We start from the raw sequence: 19339 nt of genomic DNA, 5'->3' as shown, positions 1-19339 counted from the left end.
TGAAATGAATTTTTTAATTTAATTTTTAATCAATTGAAACAGCCACACGTGGCTGGTGGCTAGCATGTCAGCTACCCTTGACGACCCCTAATCACCTCAGTTTAGCTTGAGAATACTTCTCATAGTATTGTTTTGTAGCAGCTGACATTTCCACTCCCTTTGATCCAGGGGGAAACACTGAGCTGCCCCTCCCTGCGGGCACTCTCATCTGCACTGAAGAAACCGATCTAGAATGAATTGCGGGGCAGGACCCAGTCTGGTGGATGAAGTCCTACCAGCTAGCTAAGCCACCATGCCAGCCTCCACCTCCAGACTGGACAAAAGGCCCTTCTGAGTACTCTCTTGTTGGAGGTTGACATTGATGGGGGAAGAAAATGCAGTGACGTGACTTTAGGTGCCAGTTATGGACCAAACTGTGACTCCCCAAAATTCCTCTATTGAAGCCCTAACCCCCTACATGACTTGGGGAGATATTTGGAGAGAGGGCCTGTAAAGAGGTAATTCAGGTTAAATGAGGTCGTAAAGGTGGGACCTTACTCCAATATGGCTGGTGTCCTTATGAGAAGAGCAATACCAAGGAGGTGCATGCACAGAGTCAAGGCCACGGGAGGACACACTGAGAAGGCAGCCGTCTGCAAGCCCGGGAGAGAGGCCTCAAGAGAGACCAAATCTGCTGACACCTGCACCTTGGACTTCCAGCCTCCAGCACCGTGAGAAAATAAATTTGTCGTTTAGGCCCCCAGTCTGTAGTATTCTGTGGTGGTGGCCCTAGCGGACTGACACAATACCCTTGGGAAAAGGCAGGCCCAGGACTCTATTCAGCCTCTCCCCAGCAAGATGCACCCCATGAATTGAAGACAACAGCCCCACTAGAAGCCAGATCCAGCAGTGACTCTACCACACCTACCTCTTCAAGGCATCATCTGGGTCACTATTCGAGAACCTGTACACTCTGCCCAACCCTAGTCCCACCATCTCATGGTTCTCACGCCCACGCTAGACTTCCACCCAACTCCCTCCCCCTACAACATCTTCCCTGCACACTAACCCCATCCCTTCCCATTCCTGACCCCATTGCACCTACATTGCCTCCTGTATGGCTTGCCCCTTCGTCCCCCATCTGTTGGGTGTTTTAAGTGTGTGTGTTTTGTGCATCTCATGTCTTCCCACTGGACTGCAAATTCTTAAAGATTGGTCTAGCTTTCGAGACCCTTCGCAAGCTGGCCCCAACTTAGCTTTCCAGCTTGTTCTCCCAACTGGGACAAGTCACCGCTTATCTACTTGCCATCCCTTGAACAAAACAATGCTCTTCTCTAAGCTCTTTAAAACTTTCCCAGTGTCTAAGGCCACTTAAAATGCCACCTCCTCTGGAGAGCCTTCCCTGACTACCTGAGCTAAGTATGTAAGGGAACAAGGGCTTCTATCTCTATGCAGTTATATCACAGTGCCTGACCCAGTGCTCTGCAACATGGGGCGATCACTACACAGCACCACTGCACTGACGGCAGAAAGAGGAAAGGAGTGTAAGGCGTTGGGGATGAGGCACGTGCAAAATGGTAAAGCAATTCTGATGCCAAACCCCAGGAGTAAGCATAGACCCCTCAGGTTTAAGGGCAGAGACCCCAATAAGACCGCCCTCATCGCAGATGCAAGTTCAGGGGTCCCCAGGTTAGTTGCACTTTTGACTAACTGGCTACAAGTTCAGGGGTTCCCAAAACCCCATCAGGTTCAATAATTTATTAGAATGACTCACAGAACTCAGGAAAGCACTCTACTTACAATTATAGCTTTATTATAAAAGATACAAATCAGGACCAGACAAATGAAGAGACACATAATGCAAGATCTGAGAGGCCCCAGCTTCCATGTCCTTTCCCCATGGAAGCAGGACACATCATCCTCCTGACACATCCATGTGTTTACCAACCAGAAAGCTCACCCTCAGTGTCCAGAGTTTTTATTAGGGTTTCTTCACGTAGGCATAATTGATTGCAATCATTGACCACGTGGTCGAATTCAATCTCCAGCCCCTCTCCCCTCCCTGGAGGTCAGGCTGGTATCACCTGGCTTGAAGCCCCAACCCTCTACTCTACTTGGGGGAGGGGGCACTTATATACTAAAAAACCTTATTAATTTTGAGAGCTGTAGATGACCTGTCCCAGAAGCTAGGGTCCAACCATATATTCCTTATTAAGGTGGTCTCTGATCCCAACTGGATTCGCTTTCCCAGCCCATACTAAAGGGGATGCCAACCAGTCACTGAGCAGCCATTACAAACAGTTTAGCTGGAATGCTAAAGCCATATATTTTCTAACTTCCTCCAACTTTCTTTGTAAACACTGTCGCTTTCTTTTACCCACCCAGATACATCAAACTTTTTGTATGAATGTGGCAATAAATAAGGGGTAATTTCTAAGGAAGGAAGGAAGGAAGAAAAGGAAAGGAAAGAAAGAACTTAGCTGGAGATACCAGCTCCCATCCACCCATCACCAGCTCCCCACAGTGCCCTGAGTAGCACACAAGACACTGGACAAGCCCCTCACAGAGACCCCTGCAGCTCTGCTAAGGTAATTATTGATCATACACACCATCCCGCAGCTACCCAAGAAACCCTCTGCGAACAGGGACGAGGTAAGGTTAAGAGAGGAAGATATAAACTACCACCTTCCACATGCAAGAGGAGAAAAAGGGCCTACACAAAAGGGTTTAGGAGCTTTTAATGCTTAGACTGAAAGCACAGACTGGATTTTCCAGAAAGCCACCGGTCCATCTCTGGCAGGGCAAGAATCTGCCTCCGCCTCAGGCCACAGGTGGAGGGCCAGACTCCCACGACCACCCCCAGCAAGATCCTGGGAGCAGAGGGTCTTCCTGTGCAGTGCAGTGTAGTGTAGTGAGCGCCTCCCCAACGCCGAGGCAAGGAAACTAGAAGAGGGGTGATGAGCACCCACGGGCCAGGCCCTACACAAGGCACTTCCAAGTATTAACTCAGCTAATCTGCACACCAGCCCCGTGAGGAAGGGATCCTGTTTTACAGATGAGGAGCCTGAAGCCTGAGGAGGTCAACCAACTCATCCAAAGTCGTAAGGTTCACAAGTCTCAAGGCTGGGATGGAAATTCAGGTCTCCTGGCCTTTCCCACGATGCTACACTGATTCTCTCTTTCCGACCCAGCCTCAGTCTCCCACCAGAAGTTCACTCTTAGCATCCTCATCCCATGCTTTGTCCTGGTCCCCACGAGGAAAGGGGTGAGCTGAAGGCAGCTGTTCCATGAGGACAGGTGGGGATCCTGGCAGATCTTTCCTCTAAAACCACAAATGGGACCTCAGAAGTCACTGTCCAGGTCACTCTCAGCTGAAGAGAAGCTCCCAGGGTAACAGTGAGGTGGAGCAGCTCGCAGATTCTGGTTCTCTGTGGAGGTGGGGACCACAGACCGAAGAGCCAAGCTCAGAGGAAGGTGAAGTGTGCAGGAATCGGGAGGGCGAGCAGGAGTAGTGTCAGCACTGCCCCGGCAGGTCCCAGCATCCAGGGAGCCGAGGGGGACCCTGTCGCTCCAGTCCTGGAGGCGCATCGTCCTCTGCTTGCCCGGAACGACCTGGGGGACTTGAACGTGTCCTGCCGGCTGCAGGGGCACTCATCCCGTCAGCAGCGGCAGCAGCCCCAGCTCGGTCAGTCTCTCCCTGGCCACTGCCTCCCAGCCCTTGTTGGCCTGTGCACTGCGAGGGGAGGGGTGCAGGAGCCCCTCCACCTGGACCTCGGGCATCAGGCCGGCCAGAGCCCGCCGTGCCCGCTGCTCGGCCAGCCGCCCCACACCCACCACCAGCCGCACCCCCAGCAGCTGCACCTGCCGGCACAGGGCCGCGTCACAGACCCCGAGGAGCTGCTCTCTCTGCTTGGCAGGCAGCTCGGCCGGGGTGAGGTTGCGCCCGCTGGGAGCCAGGAGGAGCAGAGGACACAGGTTGTGGACGAAACAGTGACGGAAGAAGACCTCGGGCTGGCCACAGAGGTTCCGGAAAAAGCCCCAGAACCGGGCACCGCTCACCTCGGACTGAGGGCACTCCAGTCCCAGCACTGGTCGCTTGGGGTGCTCCTGGGGAGGGCTCAGCACAGGTCCGCCAACGCCCAACCAGTCCCGGACTACATTCACTTCCCCAAAGGGCACCTGGGGGGAAGGAGAGGGACACGAAGGCTTCAAACTGGAGACCAGATGCTCCAACCCCTTTCCACCATCCATGAGGATCTAGCCTGGATGCCACCCCCGACTTAGCCCCCAACTCTAACCACCTTCACCCAAAGGCCAGAGGCAAGGATTCCTGGCCCTTGATTTGAGCCTGTCTATCCTCTCCAATTTTTTATGTGGACTGTGGTCCAGAAGAATCTGTTTGCTTCTACTCCCACTAGCCTTTGGGACCAGGCACAGGGAGTACATGGGGGAGATGTGGCCCTACACAGGGCATGATGGGTAGTACAGGGGACAGACAGATAGCCTGAGACAGAAAGGCAGCCAGGGTTAGAGGAGGCACAAGGACAGGGCTGACCACTGCTCTCTGGGTGCCTCTCAGCCCCAAGCCTCGGGCTGTCATTTCCATCGATCATCATTGATCACCTTTCAGCCCCCAGCTGGGGTCAATAAAAGCGATTGAGCCTCCTGCCCTGAGGCCTCTTCCCCTCCCCCACCTGCCAAGCACCCCCACGGAGGGGCAGTCACTCATCCGGAGGTCTGAAAGGGAAGCAGGCAGGTCCTGGAGCCTGGCTCCGTTCTGAAGCTCTCCTCAGCTCAGGAACAGAACCCAGGTTGCTGGAATGTCCTGCATCTTTTCCAAACCCATCCCTGTCATCCAGTCTCCCCTGAGGACCTGGCAGGCCTGGTCCCTCTCCTAACTCCAACACACTCTAGGGAGAGGGGAGATCCGGCAAGATAAGGTAAGGATGGGGCTGGCGGAAGGAAGGCCTCTTAGAGGCAATTAGTGGACAGCTCACAGGGGAAACGGAACTACCATTAAGGTGCTCGGTTAACTATGGGCGGCGAGGCCAGGAGAGTGTCTGAGACCACAGGAGCTGGGGGGGCCACACCCACGCATGTCCACAGCCACGCACATGCCCCTCCTCCACAGCACATGCAGCCACACATCCACTTCAGAGCCTCCCACTCCATCCCCCAGGGGAAGCCAACCTCTTTACCCCAGTCTGGGCCATGCCAAAGGGCCCTGGGTTCATGCCCACGAAGAGCACTTCCTTGGGGCCCTGGCAGTAGCGGGTCACATAGCTGCGATGTGGCTCCCATGCATACTCCACGGGATTGTAGATGATGCCCACAGGCTCGGAAAACTGCAGTTGCTTCAACTCATCATTAAGCCGAAGCTCCTCCTCCAGGAAGCCCTCGGCCAAGCTTCGGGGAGAGGGCTGGGGCTCCATCAGGGCACCTGCAGGCTCATGGAGGGGCCCTGACAGGAAAGCCTGGGGCACAGCCATGCCACTGTGACCTGGAAAAGAGATAGACAGAGGCCTCAAAAGCCCTCAGCCAGAGAGTGGGAGGGATCCGGGCTGGCCAGGGCCCCTATTACCATTTCCTGGGCTCAGGATCCCCCAACCTCCAGGAAGGCTGTGCTCATCTTGGTTCCTGGTAATGAAGGACCCTTTCCCCTCCCAGATTTGAGTATCCTTCCTCTTCATATATCACCTGCTGAGCATAACCCATAACCACGTATCATCCCCCACTCCAAACCTCCTTATCATCAGGCATAGGTTTTGAGTCACTAGGTCTTAAGCCATGCCTAGGTTTTCAATAAATATTTACATGGCAAACTTTCAGCACCTTTAACATCATCCTTAATAAAACCAGCCCAACCAGGATGGGCTGTGTCCTGGAAACCAATGTGCTGAAGAACAGGATGCAGGTACACAGCCACAGCCCAGAGACTAATTACAGAGAGCTGATTACAATAGCTTCCAGGTGGTGAGCAACTGCTCTGTGCCAGGTATATCTCACTGATGCTATAACAACCCCATGAGGTGGGAATTACTGCTCCCATGTTACAGGTGAGAAGACCGAGGCTTAGCAAGATCAAGCAACTTACCCAGGGTCATGCGGTTAGCAAGTAATGAAGCTTGGAGGTGAACGCAAACTATCTGACTCAAGGCTGTGCTCTTTACCATCCACACCCATCTTGCCTTATAAGGATGGTTCGAGCAGCCACCCTGCTAATTCTCCTATCCCCCAACTCCAGCCCAGCTTCTAGCCCACATTCCAGAACCCTCAGTGGTGAGGGAGATGATTAGTAGGCTCACACTAGACTTCTGCAAACTACACAACCGTGGCCAGAGCCTCAGGTCTCCTCACCCAAATACCGCTTAAAATATTGATTTACGAAATGGAAGGAGACATTACGTGTAAAGGGGAGCTGGGGGAGGAAAGACAAGGACAAGAAAGAAGAGGGAGGAAGCACAGGGAGCACCCCAGTGAACTTTGTAACCTGCAAAAGCCATTCCTTCCAATCTTCCTCCTCACCACTCCCATGCAAACCGTGTTCCAGCCCGACAGTTCCACTAACACTTTCAAGATGCCTTTCCTCCCCCAACTCCCAAAACTTTGCACGTGCCATTTCTACAAACCCAACCCCACACACTCCTTGAGCGAGCCAGGACTGTGACTCCCCCACCCCTCCACTCATCCAAATCATACCTCCCTTTCAAGATGCAGCTCAAGCTATCCCTTTGGTAAAGCCTTTCCTCTTCAGGACACTCTGCAGCATTTGCTGTAGCTTCCCGGCCCCACCCCTCAAGCCTACTGGCTTGAGACCTGGGAATCTGTATTTCAAACAAGCTTCCTCAGGTGATTCTGATGGTTAGCGATGGCTGAGAACCACTGTATGTCACCATGGTTAGTGGCGTCTTCATGAAGTCACACCTTACCTCCCGGACTAGACTTGAGCAGATCAGAGAGGAGGTCCTATTCAATTTCCCTCCATATCTCCAGGGCCCTAGCTTTTTTATCTTTTTCCCAAAGGGCTTAGTTTTTATTAGGCAGTCAACACCTGCTCAGCTGTCCATCCCATCTTTTTCAATCCTGTTTAAAACTACCTTCTAACAAGGAGCCTTTCCTGATGGACTTCTCTCCACGTCTACATCGAGTTCATTCAAGGGTCAGCTACCCGCTTTGCACTCTGCTTGCTTCCAAGGGCTTGCCAGGCTCTGGGTGTGTTTCCATCACGTCTGGGCCTCCCACAGGGCAGGGACCATGGTTCTTCTCCCTCTCAACCCCTTGCCCACGTCAAGAGTAACCTCTTCCCCCACATGGGACGTCAAGGTTGATACAACAGCTTGATCCATCAACTTGTTCTCTGACCCTAGCCAACGGAAAGTGAGAGAGAGACAGAAAAAAAAAAAAAATCAGGGCCAAACTTAGGAAATCCTTCCCAAGACTGAACTCAGAAGTTTCTAACTGATCTGCCTAGGTGGCTATGCAGGGCCAACTGGATTCAAACAAAAGCTGAGAAGGGAGCTTCGGAGGACCCAAATGTCTCAGGGGCCCCATGCAGCACCAACATTAGTGGATTGTCCGCTCCAATTCTGGGCTCTCTCTCAGATCTTAAGCTGAGCCTACCTTTGATCTTTAGGGACCCATGCTGAAGACAGCAAGGCCAGGGGTACATGAAAGAGTGACAAGTTCTTATTTTCAGTGTTCTAGAATTTCAAAGCCTGATTTGATGACACAAGTCACAGGCTGTGTGTCAAGTGACTCAAATTCTAGTTCTGGTTTTGTCTCTAAGGTTCGCTTAAGCAAGTCATTTAACTCTCCTCTCTGTGAAATGAAAATCACAAATTCCATCCAACGTACCACCAGCTGTTAACTCATTTATTTTTCTTTTCAATATTTATGAGTCTCTTACGTGATAGGCACTGTGGTAGTCTCTTGGTGGGGAAAAAATCCAAATGTAGGCCAGACTCATAAACTACTGTGACAAGACAGATAAACAACTGTAATACACTATAATCCCAGCTTTAATGTCCTGAACAAAACACCATGAAAGCTGAAAGGAGAAACTTGGAAGCCTATCTTAAGTCACCAAGAACCAGAGACTACAGAAATGTAGATACTTTATAAATTACAGTGTCATATTAATATTAAGTGCAAAGGAAGTGGAGGATGATCCAGCGATAAGTCTGGCCATCTAAGCTCTCTGACACCAAACTCAGCAAGTGCAGAAGGAATCCAAGACACTATCCACTCCCCTGTGCCGTGGGGGCACTCCAGAAATCCAAAGGGACATTCAGCAAATCCTTAGACTAATAAAGATGACAATAATAACAATAGAACAGAGACTCAAAAACAACACTTCATCTCTCTTCCTGGTTTCAAAGGGGCCGACGACTAAGGCTCCACTAGAAATTTCGCGTCCGCCCGCGGGCTCCGCCCGACGGGAAAGTGTCGTCCACGCAGGCCCCCCGGGCGACTCTATAAGTTCGCCTTTCCCTGTGCCGGGCGAGCCCCAGACGGCCAGAGGGGCCCCGAAACACAGACATCCCGACTCCCGGCCCGCCGCTGCCCGGGAGCCCTGAGAGCCCCCGGCCTTCCCCTGGCGCCCCAGCTTCGCCTACTTCCTCACCTGGCCAAGCGCTCCATCCGCTTTCCGGTTCCTTTCCCCGCCCCGGGCGCGGTGGACTGTGGGAGTCGTAGTCTACTTTGTTTAGGAAAGGAGATTGGCTTAGCCGCAGCCACTTCCGCCGGAAATACTCAAATTCCCGGAAGGCGTGCTAAGTTAGCCCTAAGTGATGCTGGGGGTTGTAGTTTGTTCTTTACACAAGGGCTAAATCCGGAAAACTTGAGAAGTGAGAGGCCAGGCTCTGTAAGGGCCTTGGAGACCCTGGGTTCTAACCATAAAGGGCATCACCCTTCCAAAAGTTCAGCCACATCACTTTTCCCAAAGAGATTGTCAATCAAGGAGCTTCAGCTATCCTCAGTCTCTCAACTTATCTGCGGCTAAAGACCATTTCTAGCCTACCTGCTGCCCTGGGTATGAGACCCCTCCTTGCTACCCTCCAAGGACTGTATATAGGATATCCTCAGAAGCACTTCTGGAATCTCTAACAACTCTTTAGTAATGATCTTGAGACTCCTCCATCCCCCATTACCATCCAAGCCCCTGTCTCCATGGCTTTACCATTTCACTCTCTCCCTCCTCTGCCCTGCTGTCTGCCCAGTCCTATGACCTCCCATCCTTCCCAATCCCCCGTCTTGGATACTGTCCAGGACATCTTCCCTGACCAATCCCCTGGCTGCACCTAATAGTTTATTCCCTCCCACCCCCTAAACCCAATACTAATGTCCAAAGATGTCCCACTCCTAATTTTGTTCTTGTCCTGTGTCTAGGTCTGTTTCTGTGTCCTGACTATAAGATTTCCATTAGACTGGAAACCCACTAAGGCCAGTTATCTTCTAGATTCTTCCCGTCCCCACCCTCTGCATATCCCAGTACAGCTGTAACTGAGATCAAGCAGAAGCAAAGTCTCCCTGTAGGTGGCAAGGAAGGAGACCAATGAGCCCCAGAGCAGGGGGAGGTGAGAGAACAAGGATGCTATCCCCTTCCCTATCCTCCCCTGCTCCCCTCCCAACAGACAAAAACTTAAAGGGTGTGGCAGGAGCTTCAGAGAACTGTGAGCAGTGACCTTCTGAACCACAGGTGAGAAATCACCCCCACCCTTGCAAGACTTTGGAAACTGAATTAATCATCCACCTCAACAAAGTCCATTGTTTCCTGAGCTTTCATTTGTCCCACATTCTCTCCTTCTCCGTGTCTTTACCTCTGCCTATGTAAATGTATCTCTATACCTAGTCTCTTATATAGCTTTCTCTCTGTATCTGTGTCTCTGTCTCTCTCTGTGTACGTCTACCTCCCTATCTCTGCTTTTTCTCTGGAGCAAGTGAAAGAAGAATATCCTGACTGACTCTCCCCTCAGGCTCCTCTGTCTCTATAGATCTATGCATTTGTGTGTTTCTAAATAAAAATTAGGGGGAAAGGAGAACCACATTGGTGGTGTCATCTCATTGCTTAAGAATTCTAGGAGTCTTACCATCCCTTGGACAACACTTCTGCCAGCCCACCCCTCACCACTTGCTGTCAAGCACTTCCACGTTATCACCATGGCAGCCCCTCCACTTTCCAAGTTTCCTGACAGGAGAGCAATGAGTAAGATGAGTGACAGGCAAGCTGAGTCCCCAGGAACCCCAGCCCCAAGCCCATCTTCCTGGAAGGGTTGCTTAACTGTTCCTGTCCCTGTAACCCCATTAACTGCAGGATGCCCAGAGATATGGAGTCCTAACATGGGGAGAACCTGAGTCTTGGACAACCCACAGTGAGTCCCTGTAGCTGACCCCAGAGAGGGCTGGGGGCCTTCCCTGTCTCTAGTTCATACTCCTCACCACCTGGTGAGTCCCTCTTGGGGAAGATGGAGGTGAGGCCCTCTCCCGAAGTGGAGATGATTCGAAACAGAGATCCATAGACTAACAAGAGACAGAGCCTGAGAGGTGAAACTTGGGCTGAGGTGGGGCCTCGCGACCTGCCTTGTCTATGTCTTAGTCTCCAGAAAGTCTGCAGGAGGCTGGCTGACTGGGATTTATGGATAGAGCTTGTAGGGCAGGAGCAGACCCGGGCTGTGGCCTGGACAGAGCCTAGAGACTTGGGTCACTCTGTTGGGGCCAGCCAGGCCTGGGGCAGGGTCCTCTGCTGCCCACCAGCCTGCTCCTGGGGCTGGAGCCCAGGCAGGAAGGGGTTAATCTGCCAGCTTGTTTTCCTTTGGTTTCCTCGGCCTGCCTGGGCTGTATTGGGCCACGAGCACCATCTATCGGCCTCTCGAGGTCCTAGCTCAGACTCCCAGCTCACTTGGGCTTCTAGGCTGATCTTTCAGGCTTTCCCCTGCCTCCAGACTCCTGGAGGAGGGAAAGGGAGCTGATGAGCTGCGCTGCAAGGCTCTAGAGCAGAAAATAGCTATCGGGGATTGGAGAAGGTGAGGGCCCTGTTTCCCCTCTCCCAAGTACCAGGCTCCTTCCTTAATGTTAGCTCCCTCCACCTCTGCCCTTGAGAACCCAAAAGGGCTTCAGGACTTTCAGTGTAGCCATGTCCCTCAGTACACTGGGCAGTCGCCCTGTCTCAGTACAGTAAACATTAAAAAAAAAAAAAGCATTGGAGAGAGAGGTATTTAGGGTGAGTTCTCTTGCCTTAGACTGCCTGGATTTGAATCCCAGCTCTGCCACTTACTAAAGGTGACCTGGAATACGTTACTTAACTTCTCTGTACCTCAGTTAGCTCAACTGTAAAATGGGATAATCATTGTAATCCACATCTTCCTTTTTGATAATTAGATGACTTTGTTTCCGAATTCAGGTTCGGCTGCTCACCACTCAAAAGTCAATAATTTGAGAGGCAAGAAAGGTGCTTTAATCAGAAAAGTCAGCAATATGGACTCATGTCCAGAGACCATCTTGGAAGATTCTGCTCAGCCATGACAGTTTTTAAAGGGAAAAATGGAGGGGAGGAATCTGAGTGACTCATCGAGGCACGGGGTTGGTTCTGCCTCAGTGTCCATCACGTGCAGACTGGCTGACTCTTCAGATGCTGTCTTGCCCTGTGATCTGCCTGCAGGATTGCTAAGGGGGCTGCTGCGGATAGAGGGCTAATTATTCTTTAACTGTGTAGTTCTTCATTCTTACTTCTTTTTATCTAGGCAAAGAATCAACAGGTTAGACAAGGCGTGGTGTGCATTCACGAGAGCATAAGTTAGTTTCAATTGCTTAGAGATCTCATTCTTGTAATTAAGTTCTTTTAAGGTTAGAGGGGGATAGAAATGGGCGAACAGGAAAAGGGCAGAAGAGCTGCTTTCAACTTAATTATGTAAGGTTCTTAGTATGGTGCGTAGCACAGATTTGATGCCCCATAAAGGTTAGTTGTTGTTGTTATGGCCACGTGCCAGGGTCTTAGGCAGACGCTAGTCTCAGGACCCCAGATCCAGGCCCACGGAGTCACACCTGACACACAAGCACAGAGGACAAAACTGGGCAACTCATCCATGGAGAGTTCCACAAAGATAATGGCCCATTTGGGCTAGGATTGGGGGCTGGAAGTTCAGGATTGTGAGGAAAGTGTTTTCAGTTCTCCAAGATCAGCAGGAGATAGAATGAGGAGGTCAGAGAAAGAAAAAGCTTGAGGTAAAGATGGGGGAAGGAAAGGCATTAAGGAAGAGGCGTTAACAGGCCCTTAAAAGGACCGTGATTTAGAGAAGTAGAGAGGAGTCCCTCATGCGTGGGGCAAGCAAGGACCACTGCATCCCAAGACATGTGCTCCTTGGTACAAGCACAAATGTCTCAGGGTTTGAGCAGGCTCCCCAAGCCTCCAAAGATACATCATATCCCAGCCCCATCCCAGAGTTGTGGGGGGACTTAACCCTCAATGTCTCTCCCCCAGGCTGGTGGGGAGGGGATTCACAAATGGAGAAAGCTATCTGGAAGTTCTGGAGGTCCTCGAGGTCCTCATCCCACCTCCCTCTTAGAACTGGAGAACCAGGGCGGGGGCTAGGCTGTGAGTTCATCCATTTGTTTGTTAACAGTTTCAAGCATCTCTATGTCCTTGTGTCATCAGTATCTCTGCCTTCATCTACCTTACTGGGAAATGGGTATATAGGATTCTTCTCCAAGGGGGGAGTGAGGGGCAGAATGACACCCTCTCAATTAAGACAGAAATGCAGAGCCAATGGGGTCCCTGGTCTAGCCTCACCACCCCACCACCCCAATGTCACCCTGAAGGCAGCACAGATCAGCTTTATGGATTGATGGCCCTTGGCTGGAGGCAGGTGACAGCTTCCAAAGTCTCTCCCTCTCCTGTACCCTGGACGCCTGGGTCCCCAGGAGAGGAGCAGCGACTGGCTGGTTGGGCTGATTTGCATCACTTACTTGGGAAGCAATTATCGGAGGAGCTGTCAGCTCAGCGCAGCGCTCTCCTCTTCACTAATCGCATTTCACCAGAGCCTGGGGCTTGGGGCGGGGGCTGAGTAATTTGGCTAGATGCAGTGGAGGAAAATGTCCGGGCCAGGAGGCCGGACAATCCGTCTGAGTGGCGTTAGAGTTGTCCAGAGCAATTATCCTGAGGGGACCACACAGACATCAGCCAGCCAGCCAGCCAAGGGGACTCGTCATCACCAGGTCATGCAGCAGGAGGATGGAAGTTACACTTTGGGCAGCGTGGGAGGTGCGTCTCCCACAGGTTGAGCCAAATTAAGCACCTGAGAAGGGGAGTCAAGATGAGACTGGAAGAGGGTCCAAGCAGCCAAGAACCCCAACTTCTAGCCTACCCACCACCCGGGATCCTACCCTGCCCTACACTCCCAGCGAATCAGCACCAGAGCAGGGACTTGACCAAGGACTCTTCCCAGCTCTGCTCCTCCCCCTGCAGTGCTCCCAGACCACACTTTCCGTGTCCCTGCCTCTGGCTCTGTCTTTGCCTTCTCATCCCTGCAGCCTTCTTGAACCTGTCCCCTGCTTCCCATCCACACTGCCCCACTCCATCTCTTGCTGAGTTTTGCAATGAACTGCTGACCCCCTCCCTGCTCTGTCCTCCATTCCACACCTTTTTGAATAGTGATGAGGATGATAACAAGAAGGAGACTTTACTGCATGCTCCTTCTACACCAGACGGCGCCCTAAGTACCCTACATGGATTCTCCCATCTGATCCTACACTAACGCCATGAGGTACGTGCTCTCATATCCCCACTCACTGATGAGGACACTGCCGCTGACCCGACTTTCTGAAGGAGGGACCACACCTGATCTTTGCATCCCGAGCTACCAGGGCAGCCCCGGCGTGTGGCTCATGTACAATAAATGTCTATTTACTGAATCAATGATTGAATGAATGATTTGCCCTCTACTCTACTTCGGGATACCCTCAGGTAACATCCACATGCCCGGCTTAGCCTTCCAGCTCTCTCACGTCCTGACCACCCCATTCCCTTACCATCATAGCTTGACCTCCCTCACACCTCTCCACACATTGGAGAGCTTGACTCAGTCCTCCTCTCCTGCCTTTGCACCATGGTCTATCTTGCCCCCCTCCTAGAACATTCTTCCCTTCCCATCTCTGCCACTGAATACATTCTACCCACTCCCCAAGGCCCACCATCAAATGCCACCTCCCCTTGGAAGCAGTCCCCAATCCTTCCATTGCTTGCACCTCCCTGGTGACCTTGTCACCAACTGTGAAGTTTCACTTATTGCTAAAATGCCTTACAGCCCCTGCTAGACATGGACTTTGAGGGATCGACACTCATTCTTCTCTATCCCCAGCACAGGCCCACTGCCTGGTACCTATTAGGTGCTCAGGAAATACCTGTTTAAAATGTAAATATCTGCTCTCTCTCTTTCTCTCACTCAGAGATGCTCAGCATCACTGAACTTCCAATGAAACTCAAGGGTTTAGGGTCTAGCACTTACCAGCAGTGTGACCTTAGGAAGATCATCACCTCTGATCATTTCGTTCTTCACCTGGAAGAGAGGATAACAACGCCTACCTCACGGAGGCCATGTGAGGCATCTTTGTCTTATCTGCCCAGGGTCTGTCTCTGAGCTGTGGGGATCTGCCTGTCTCTCTCCATCTTTCTGCCTCAGTGCTGAGCCTCTGCCTCTCAGACCCCCATCAATTCAGGCGCATAGCCCAGGAGTCCTACCGCTCAGCTCCCTCATTGTCACTCAGGCATGTCAATTTTCCTGATGCTACCATTCGGGGGAGGAGGGAGGGGGGCAGTGGCCTCGCCTTTTCCCAGGGAGCCCAGAGGACCAGCCCCACCTTGGCTCCTTCTCCCCCTTAACAAGTGAGACCTTGTGTTCTCCCTCTGAAGATATTAATAATAAAGAATCAAGGCACTTGGGCATGGAACTGGATGCAAATTGGCCCCAATTCTCAGTCCGAGGAAGAGAATGCCTGAGCTATGGACTCAGAGAAATCCTGTGCTCGTTTGCATGTCATTTGCATTATATTTACATGTGATCAATTTCATGTTCAAATGCATAATCCTCCCTCTCCAGTTTTTCTCCCCCAGGGTCCCCTCAGCTCTGCCCCCCATCATTCCCCCCAGCCCCTGCCCCTCTTCCCCTGGCCTCTGCCAACAACCCTCCTCATCCTTTTCTCCCTTCCTGCCAGTGTCCCCAGCCCCGGCTTCCTTACCCTCAAGGACCCACTGGCCCAACACCCAAAATAGATTCCGGGGGTCTCACCCCTCAGTTTAGGAGGGGCATCCCTGCCCGCCCCCTCCCACCCAGAGTCGGGCGGGCACAGCAGACAGCAAGCGCGCCTCTCAGCAAATCCCAGCCCCATTCAGCCCGGTGATTAATGGCGCTGCCCTCCCCATGAACCTGCCTTTAATACTGAGGAAGTTATGAAACCGCTATACATCAGCAGCTCCGGCCCTGCTGCCCCCGCCCGCCTCCTCCTCTCCTCCACCCCCCACCTTCCAGCTCCCTCTTCAAAATCTCATTTGGGCTCCTGCCGCCTGGGCCCACCCCTCCTCTGGCCTATGCTGGGAGGAGGGGGTGTCTGTCCCTGCCGCCATCCTGTTGAGGACCCACATCTCATTTTCCCTTCCTCTCTACCCCCTGCTCCACCCTCTCTCCCCACCCCCCCCCCACGGCTGCATCTCCGGACCCATTTAGAATTGCTGACATTTTATCTGCATTACATACATCACTCCGTCCCCAGCAGCCATCTCTCATGGATTGGCGGGGGGCGGGGGGAGTGGTCCTGAGCTTGGGAAGACGGTGGGGAAACAGGGTGGAGGTGGGGAGATAGCACTTCCTCCATGTCCCTTTCCCCTTGGGCTCTCTCCGCGGCTGCCTGGGAGGTTGTGCAGGTGGGACTTTAGGGTAGCTGATGGCAGTGGTTGATACCCTAGCCTCCTCAGGCAAGTCCCTGCTACTTTACCACATCAAAAGACCTTTTCTTAGAGTGCACACACTAGGGAAGTTCATGTTGCCCAACCTACCCTCCATGGGGCTCTTTCACTGGAGATTGTGAAGGTGGTCGTTTGATCTCTTAGCTGATCTGATGTAATATTTCCCACATCTACCTTTTTGGAAGTCCCTCTGAATGTCTAACCACTGTGCCTCATGCTGCAGTCATTATTTTCTTCTTGCTTGGTCCTTAAAAGGTTGGAAAGCAGTATTACTTCTCAAATGAATTAAACTCTTTGTTCCAATGCCTAAGCAGTCATAAATAGTCACCAGTCCCCACCCCTGAATCTTATTAACACAATAAGAGCTAAAGTATGGGGCCACCCTAGAAAGGAGGAATTGAGACCCAAATTCAGGAGGAGGAGAGACAAGAACCTGTCCAAGACCAGAAGGCAAGGACCCACAGTCCCAGCAAGCAGTATTCTCCCCATAGACACGGACAAGGCAGAAAACGACAACAGATATTGAGGTCTGGATCAACAGACAGACAGCAGAGGGGAAAGGGGGTGGGGGGAAGCTGGGAGAGAGACAGGCAAACAAAGAGACAAACAAACAAAGAGCTAGACAGACAAAGGGACCGACCATCAGCCAGGGACAGGCAGACAGGCGAGAGGAAGCCAACAGAGGTGCTGGTACGGCGGGTCCCAGACTGGACACATGAGAAGGGCTCTCTCTGTCTGTCTCTGCCAGTCAGGGTCTCTGGGGCTATTTGCTCACTGGGTCTGCATCTCTCCATTGTCCTGGGAACGTGTGTGCTCCTGGGCCTCTCCACGCCCTGTCCCTCACCCTGCAGTCTCCCTGGCCATGCCCCATTCCCATGGCTCCTTGTGTCTCAGGTCATCTTTCTGCCCTGCCTTCAGTTGCCTTCTCAGAGCGATTCAGACACTTCCTGTGGGCTTCGGGAGGCTCCCACAGGAACGGGGCCAATCCTCCAGGGATGGACAGGATGAGCAAGGGCTCCAGCTCGGGGGTAGCTCCCAGGACTGCAGGAGGGGAAGCGCAGCATACGACATGTCCCCATGTCTGGCCAGACTCAGCCAAAGAGGCAGGAGCGGCCCCGGCAGGGAAGGTGAAATGACCCTCTGCCGCCACCTCTTCCAGTGGCTCAACCTCAGACAAAATTGACCTCAGACAGTGGGTATAGGGGGGCGTGGCTGATTTACATGCTGTTTGCACCTCATTAGCATGACTCTGATTCCCAGTCATCCCCTAGACCCTGTCTCTCCAATTCCAGGCTCTCTCCAGGTCAGTCTGGTCCCTAGAAGTGTTGGGGGTGGAGAAAGGGTAGGTAGGAGTGAGGATGGGATCACACACTGGTGCCCAGGAGTCTTCTCCCATCCCTCCTGCTAGCACAAGTCTCATTCCTGCCCTGCCAACAGGCACCTCTTCTCCTACTTTAGAGCCAGCCTCTCAATCCCACATGCCAGCCACACACTTTCCTCCAGATATGACTTTCACTGTCCTGCCTCTGACCTTTGTCCCTACATTTCCCCCAGCTTTCCCCAGGCTCCCCACCTCTGTTGAGCTGAATATGAGCATCCTTTACGGCCAGGCACTAAGCCCTCCACTTCCATGAAACCCTCTCTGGTCACATAGCCCAGAGTGATCATAAAACTACAGTTCTCAATACTGGAAAGCACCTCAGGAAAGCACACAATTTGTCTTACCCATCTTCAGGTAGATGATGCATCACTATCCCCATTTTACGGATGAGGTAACTGAGGCCCAGGAGCAGATAAGTAAGTTTTCCAGGACAGTATAGACAGCAAGTAGGGAGAAAGTGAGAGCCCGGGGCTCTCTTCTCAATGTCCCTTTCCAACCCTCTCCTCATTTGTCCGGGAGCAATGCCCCATTCTGGAAGCCTCTTGTCTAGTCAGTGAGCTAACCATTAGATCTTGTGCCTAACTTCTCCTGAATTGTTTTTTGGGGGAGGTGGATTTATTAGGTTTATTTATTTTTGGAAGAGATACTGGGAATTGAACCAAAGACCTCACGCATGCTAAGCATGCGCTCTATCACTTGAGCTATACCCTCCCCCTCTGGATCCAGATCTTAGTCTCCCACAAGCTCCCTGGGCTCCAGCCACACAGATCTACCGGCAGTTCCCTGAATTTTCCCTGCCCTTTCTTAGCAACATGTCTCTGCCCATGGTGGGTTCCTCTGAGAGGACTGCCTTTCTTCCTACCCCTTTATGAAGCAAGAAAACTCCAGCTCATCCCTCAAAACCCAGTTCAGCTATCACCTCCTCAGTGAAGCCTTCCCTGATGTTCCTTTGTGGCTCCTCAGCACCATATTTAAGCCTCGGAGGCAGCACTTGTCACATTGGTGCTGATGTCCCAGCCCCCCTCCCGAACAAGTCCTTTAAGGGCAGAGATCACCACATATTGTTCAGCTCTTTCCCTGGAGCACACATTGTTTAATTGGGCCAGACTTCATTACCACCTTCCTTCCCCAACCCAGGCCCATGAACAGAAGCATCAGCCTCTTGGGGAGGAAAAGAAATGAGGCCAAGAAGTCAGAGCAATACACAAGAGAAGTCCCAGAAGATGGTCTTGGGGGCAGGATGTGCATTTCTTGGTTTGCCAAATAATCCCTTTCACCTAACTTAATGCTGAGTGGTGAGAGGGAGGGGGAGGGACCAGGGACTAGAGTGGAAGGGAGAAGGGGAAACAGGAAGAACAGAAGTGGGGCAAGGGGCAGAGGGGAGGAGAGCCAGAGAAAGGCACTGAGGGAAAGGGGGAGGAGACTCGGGAAGACCATGCCTTTGATCCTCAAGCACAGCCAGCAGAGACCCTAGCCTTAGGCCTGAGTTTCACTCACGGCCCCTTTTCCTCATCCAGGTACATCTCCGCTGCTCCAAGAACGAGTGAGGCCGGGGTGGAGGGGGGATGTGGCCCGAGGCACCTGTTGGGCTGTGTGCCCTGAGGCCCTTTCACACACACTGCCTCCCAGAGCTCATCTGAGAGGCAGGAGTTACTCTTCCCACCCTATAGATGGAGGCACTGAGGCCTTTTGCTTCTATGACGTGGGGTCTGACTCCAAAACCCAGCTGTCCCCTCAACCTCAGGGTCCTTTCAGCATTGAAGACAGACGAGAGGGAGGGGCAGATGACATTTCACGCCCCACTTGGAAAGGCGAGGTGGAGAGGACAGAGCAGTATCAGTCACCTCCAAACTCCGTGGAGAACTGGGAAGTGGGGGGCCGTCTCCCACTCCAGGAAGGCCCCCCTGCATCGATAGAGTAGTTGCCTCGTAGGTTGATGGTGCTCAATCTGTTGTCATTTCATTCCTCCTTCTGCCAGTGATCACCAGCCAGGGAGAAGTGGTTCAGGTGTTTTCCTTTGAATGACT

The 19339-nt window shown here is 52.4% G+C and overlaps 1 protein-coding gene and 1 long non-coding RNA gene across 8 annotated transcripts; both read right to left on the bottom strand.

Moving 5' to 3' along the window:
* Positions 1 to 1770: 1770 nt before the first annotated feature.
* On the bottom strand, positions 1771 to 8654 carry SMUG1 (single-strand-selective monofunctional uracil-DNA glycosylase 1). 7 transcript variants are annotated; one of them, XM_072972702.1, is made up of 4 exons: positions 8603 to 8654; positions 6909 to 7342; positions 5178 to 5479; positions 1771 to 4158 (listed from the first exon to the last, which is right to left on the bottom strand). In XM_072972702.1, exons 3-4 carry the CDS (start codon positions 5466 to 5468, stop codon positions 3631 to 3633), a joined length of 819 nt encoding a protein of 272 aa, XP_072828803.1. In that variant the 5' UTR covers positions 5469 to 5479; positions 6909 to 7342; positions 8603 to 8654; the 3' UTR covers positions 1771 to 3630. The 7 variants fall into 7 exon arrangements, with proteins under 7 accessions (XP_072828803.1, XP_015093684.1, XP_006203143.1 ...); XM_015238198.3 differs by having other exon boundaries at positions 7077 to 7342; XM_006203081.4 differs by lacking the exon at positions 8603 to 8654 and adding an exon at positions 7886 to 8596 and having other exon boundaries at positions 7077 to 7342.
* A 2729-nt stretch (positions 8655 to 11383) lies between these two features.
* LOC140700417 (uncharacterized) lies at positions 11384 to 18912 on the bottom strand. The gene is made up of 5 exons (XR_012078802.1): positions 18752 to 18912; positions 16022 to 16178; positions 14478 to 14528; positions 12940 to 13268; positions 11384 to 11713 (listed from the first exon to the last, which is right to left on the bottom strand). It is a non-coding gene; the product is annotated as an uncharacterized lncRNA (long non-coding RNA).
* Positions 18913 to 19339: the final 427 nt, after the last annotated feature.

The sequence above is a fragment of the Vicugna pacos genome, chromosome 12 (assembly GCF_048564905.1).
Source record: "Vicugna pacos chromosome 12, VicPac4, whole genome shotgun sequence".
NCBI classification, from domain to species: domain Eukaryota; kingdom Metazoa; phylum Chordata; class Mammalia; order Artiodactyla; family Camelidae; genus Vicugna; species Vicugna pacos.
This window is presented reverse-complemented; position numbering and strand designations above follow the sequence as displayed.

Bases quoted from the DNA above. Each gene is read 5' to 3' on its own strand.
- SMUG1 (XM_072972701.1), bottom strand. From the start codon at position 6,152: ATGGTAAAGAGCACAGCCTTGAGTCAGATAGTTTGCGTTCACCTCCAA. The intron at 5,480-6,073 runs GTAAGTTGCTTG...TCTCTTTTCCAG, and splicing joins TGCTAACCGCATGACCCTGG to GTCACAGTGGCATGGCTGTG. The intron at 4,159-5,177 runs GTAAAGAGGTTG...CCTTCCCCCCAG, and splicing joins TTGGCATGGCCCAGACTGGG to GTGCCCTTTGGGGAAGTGAA.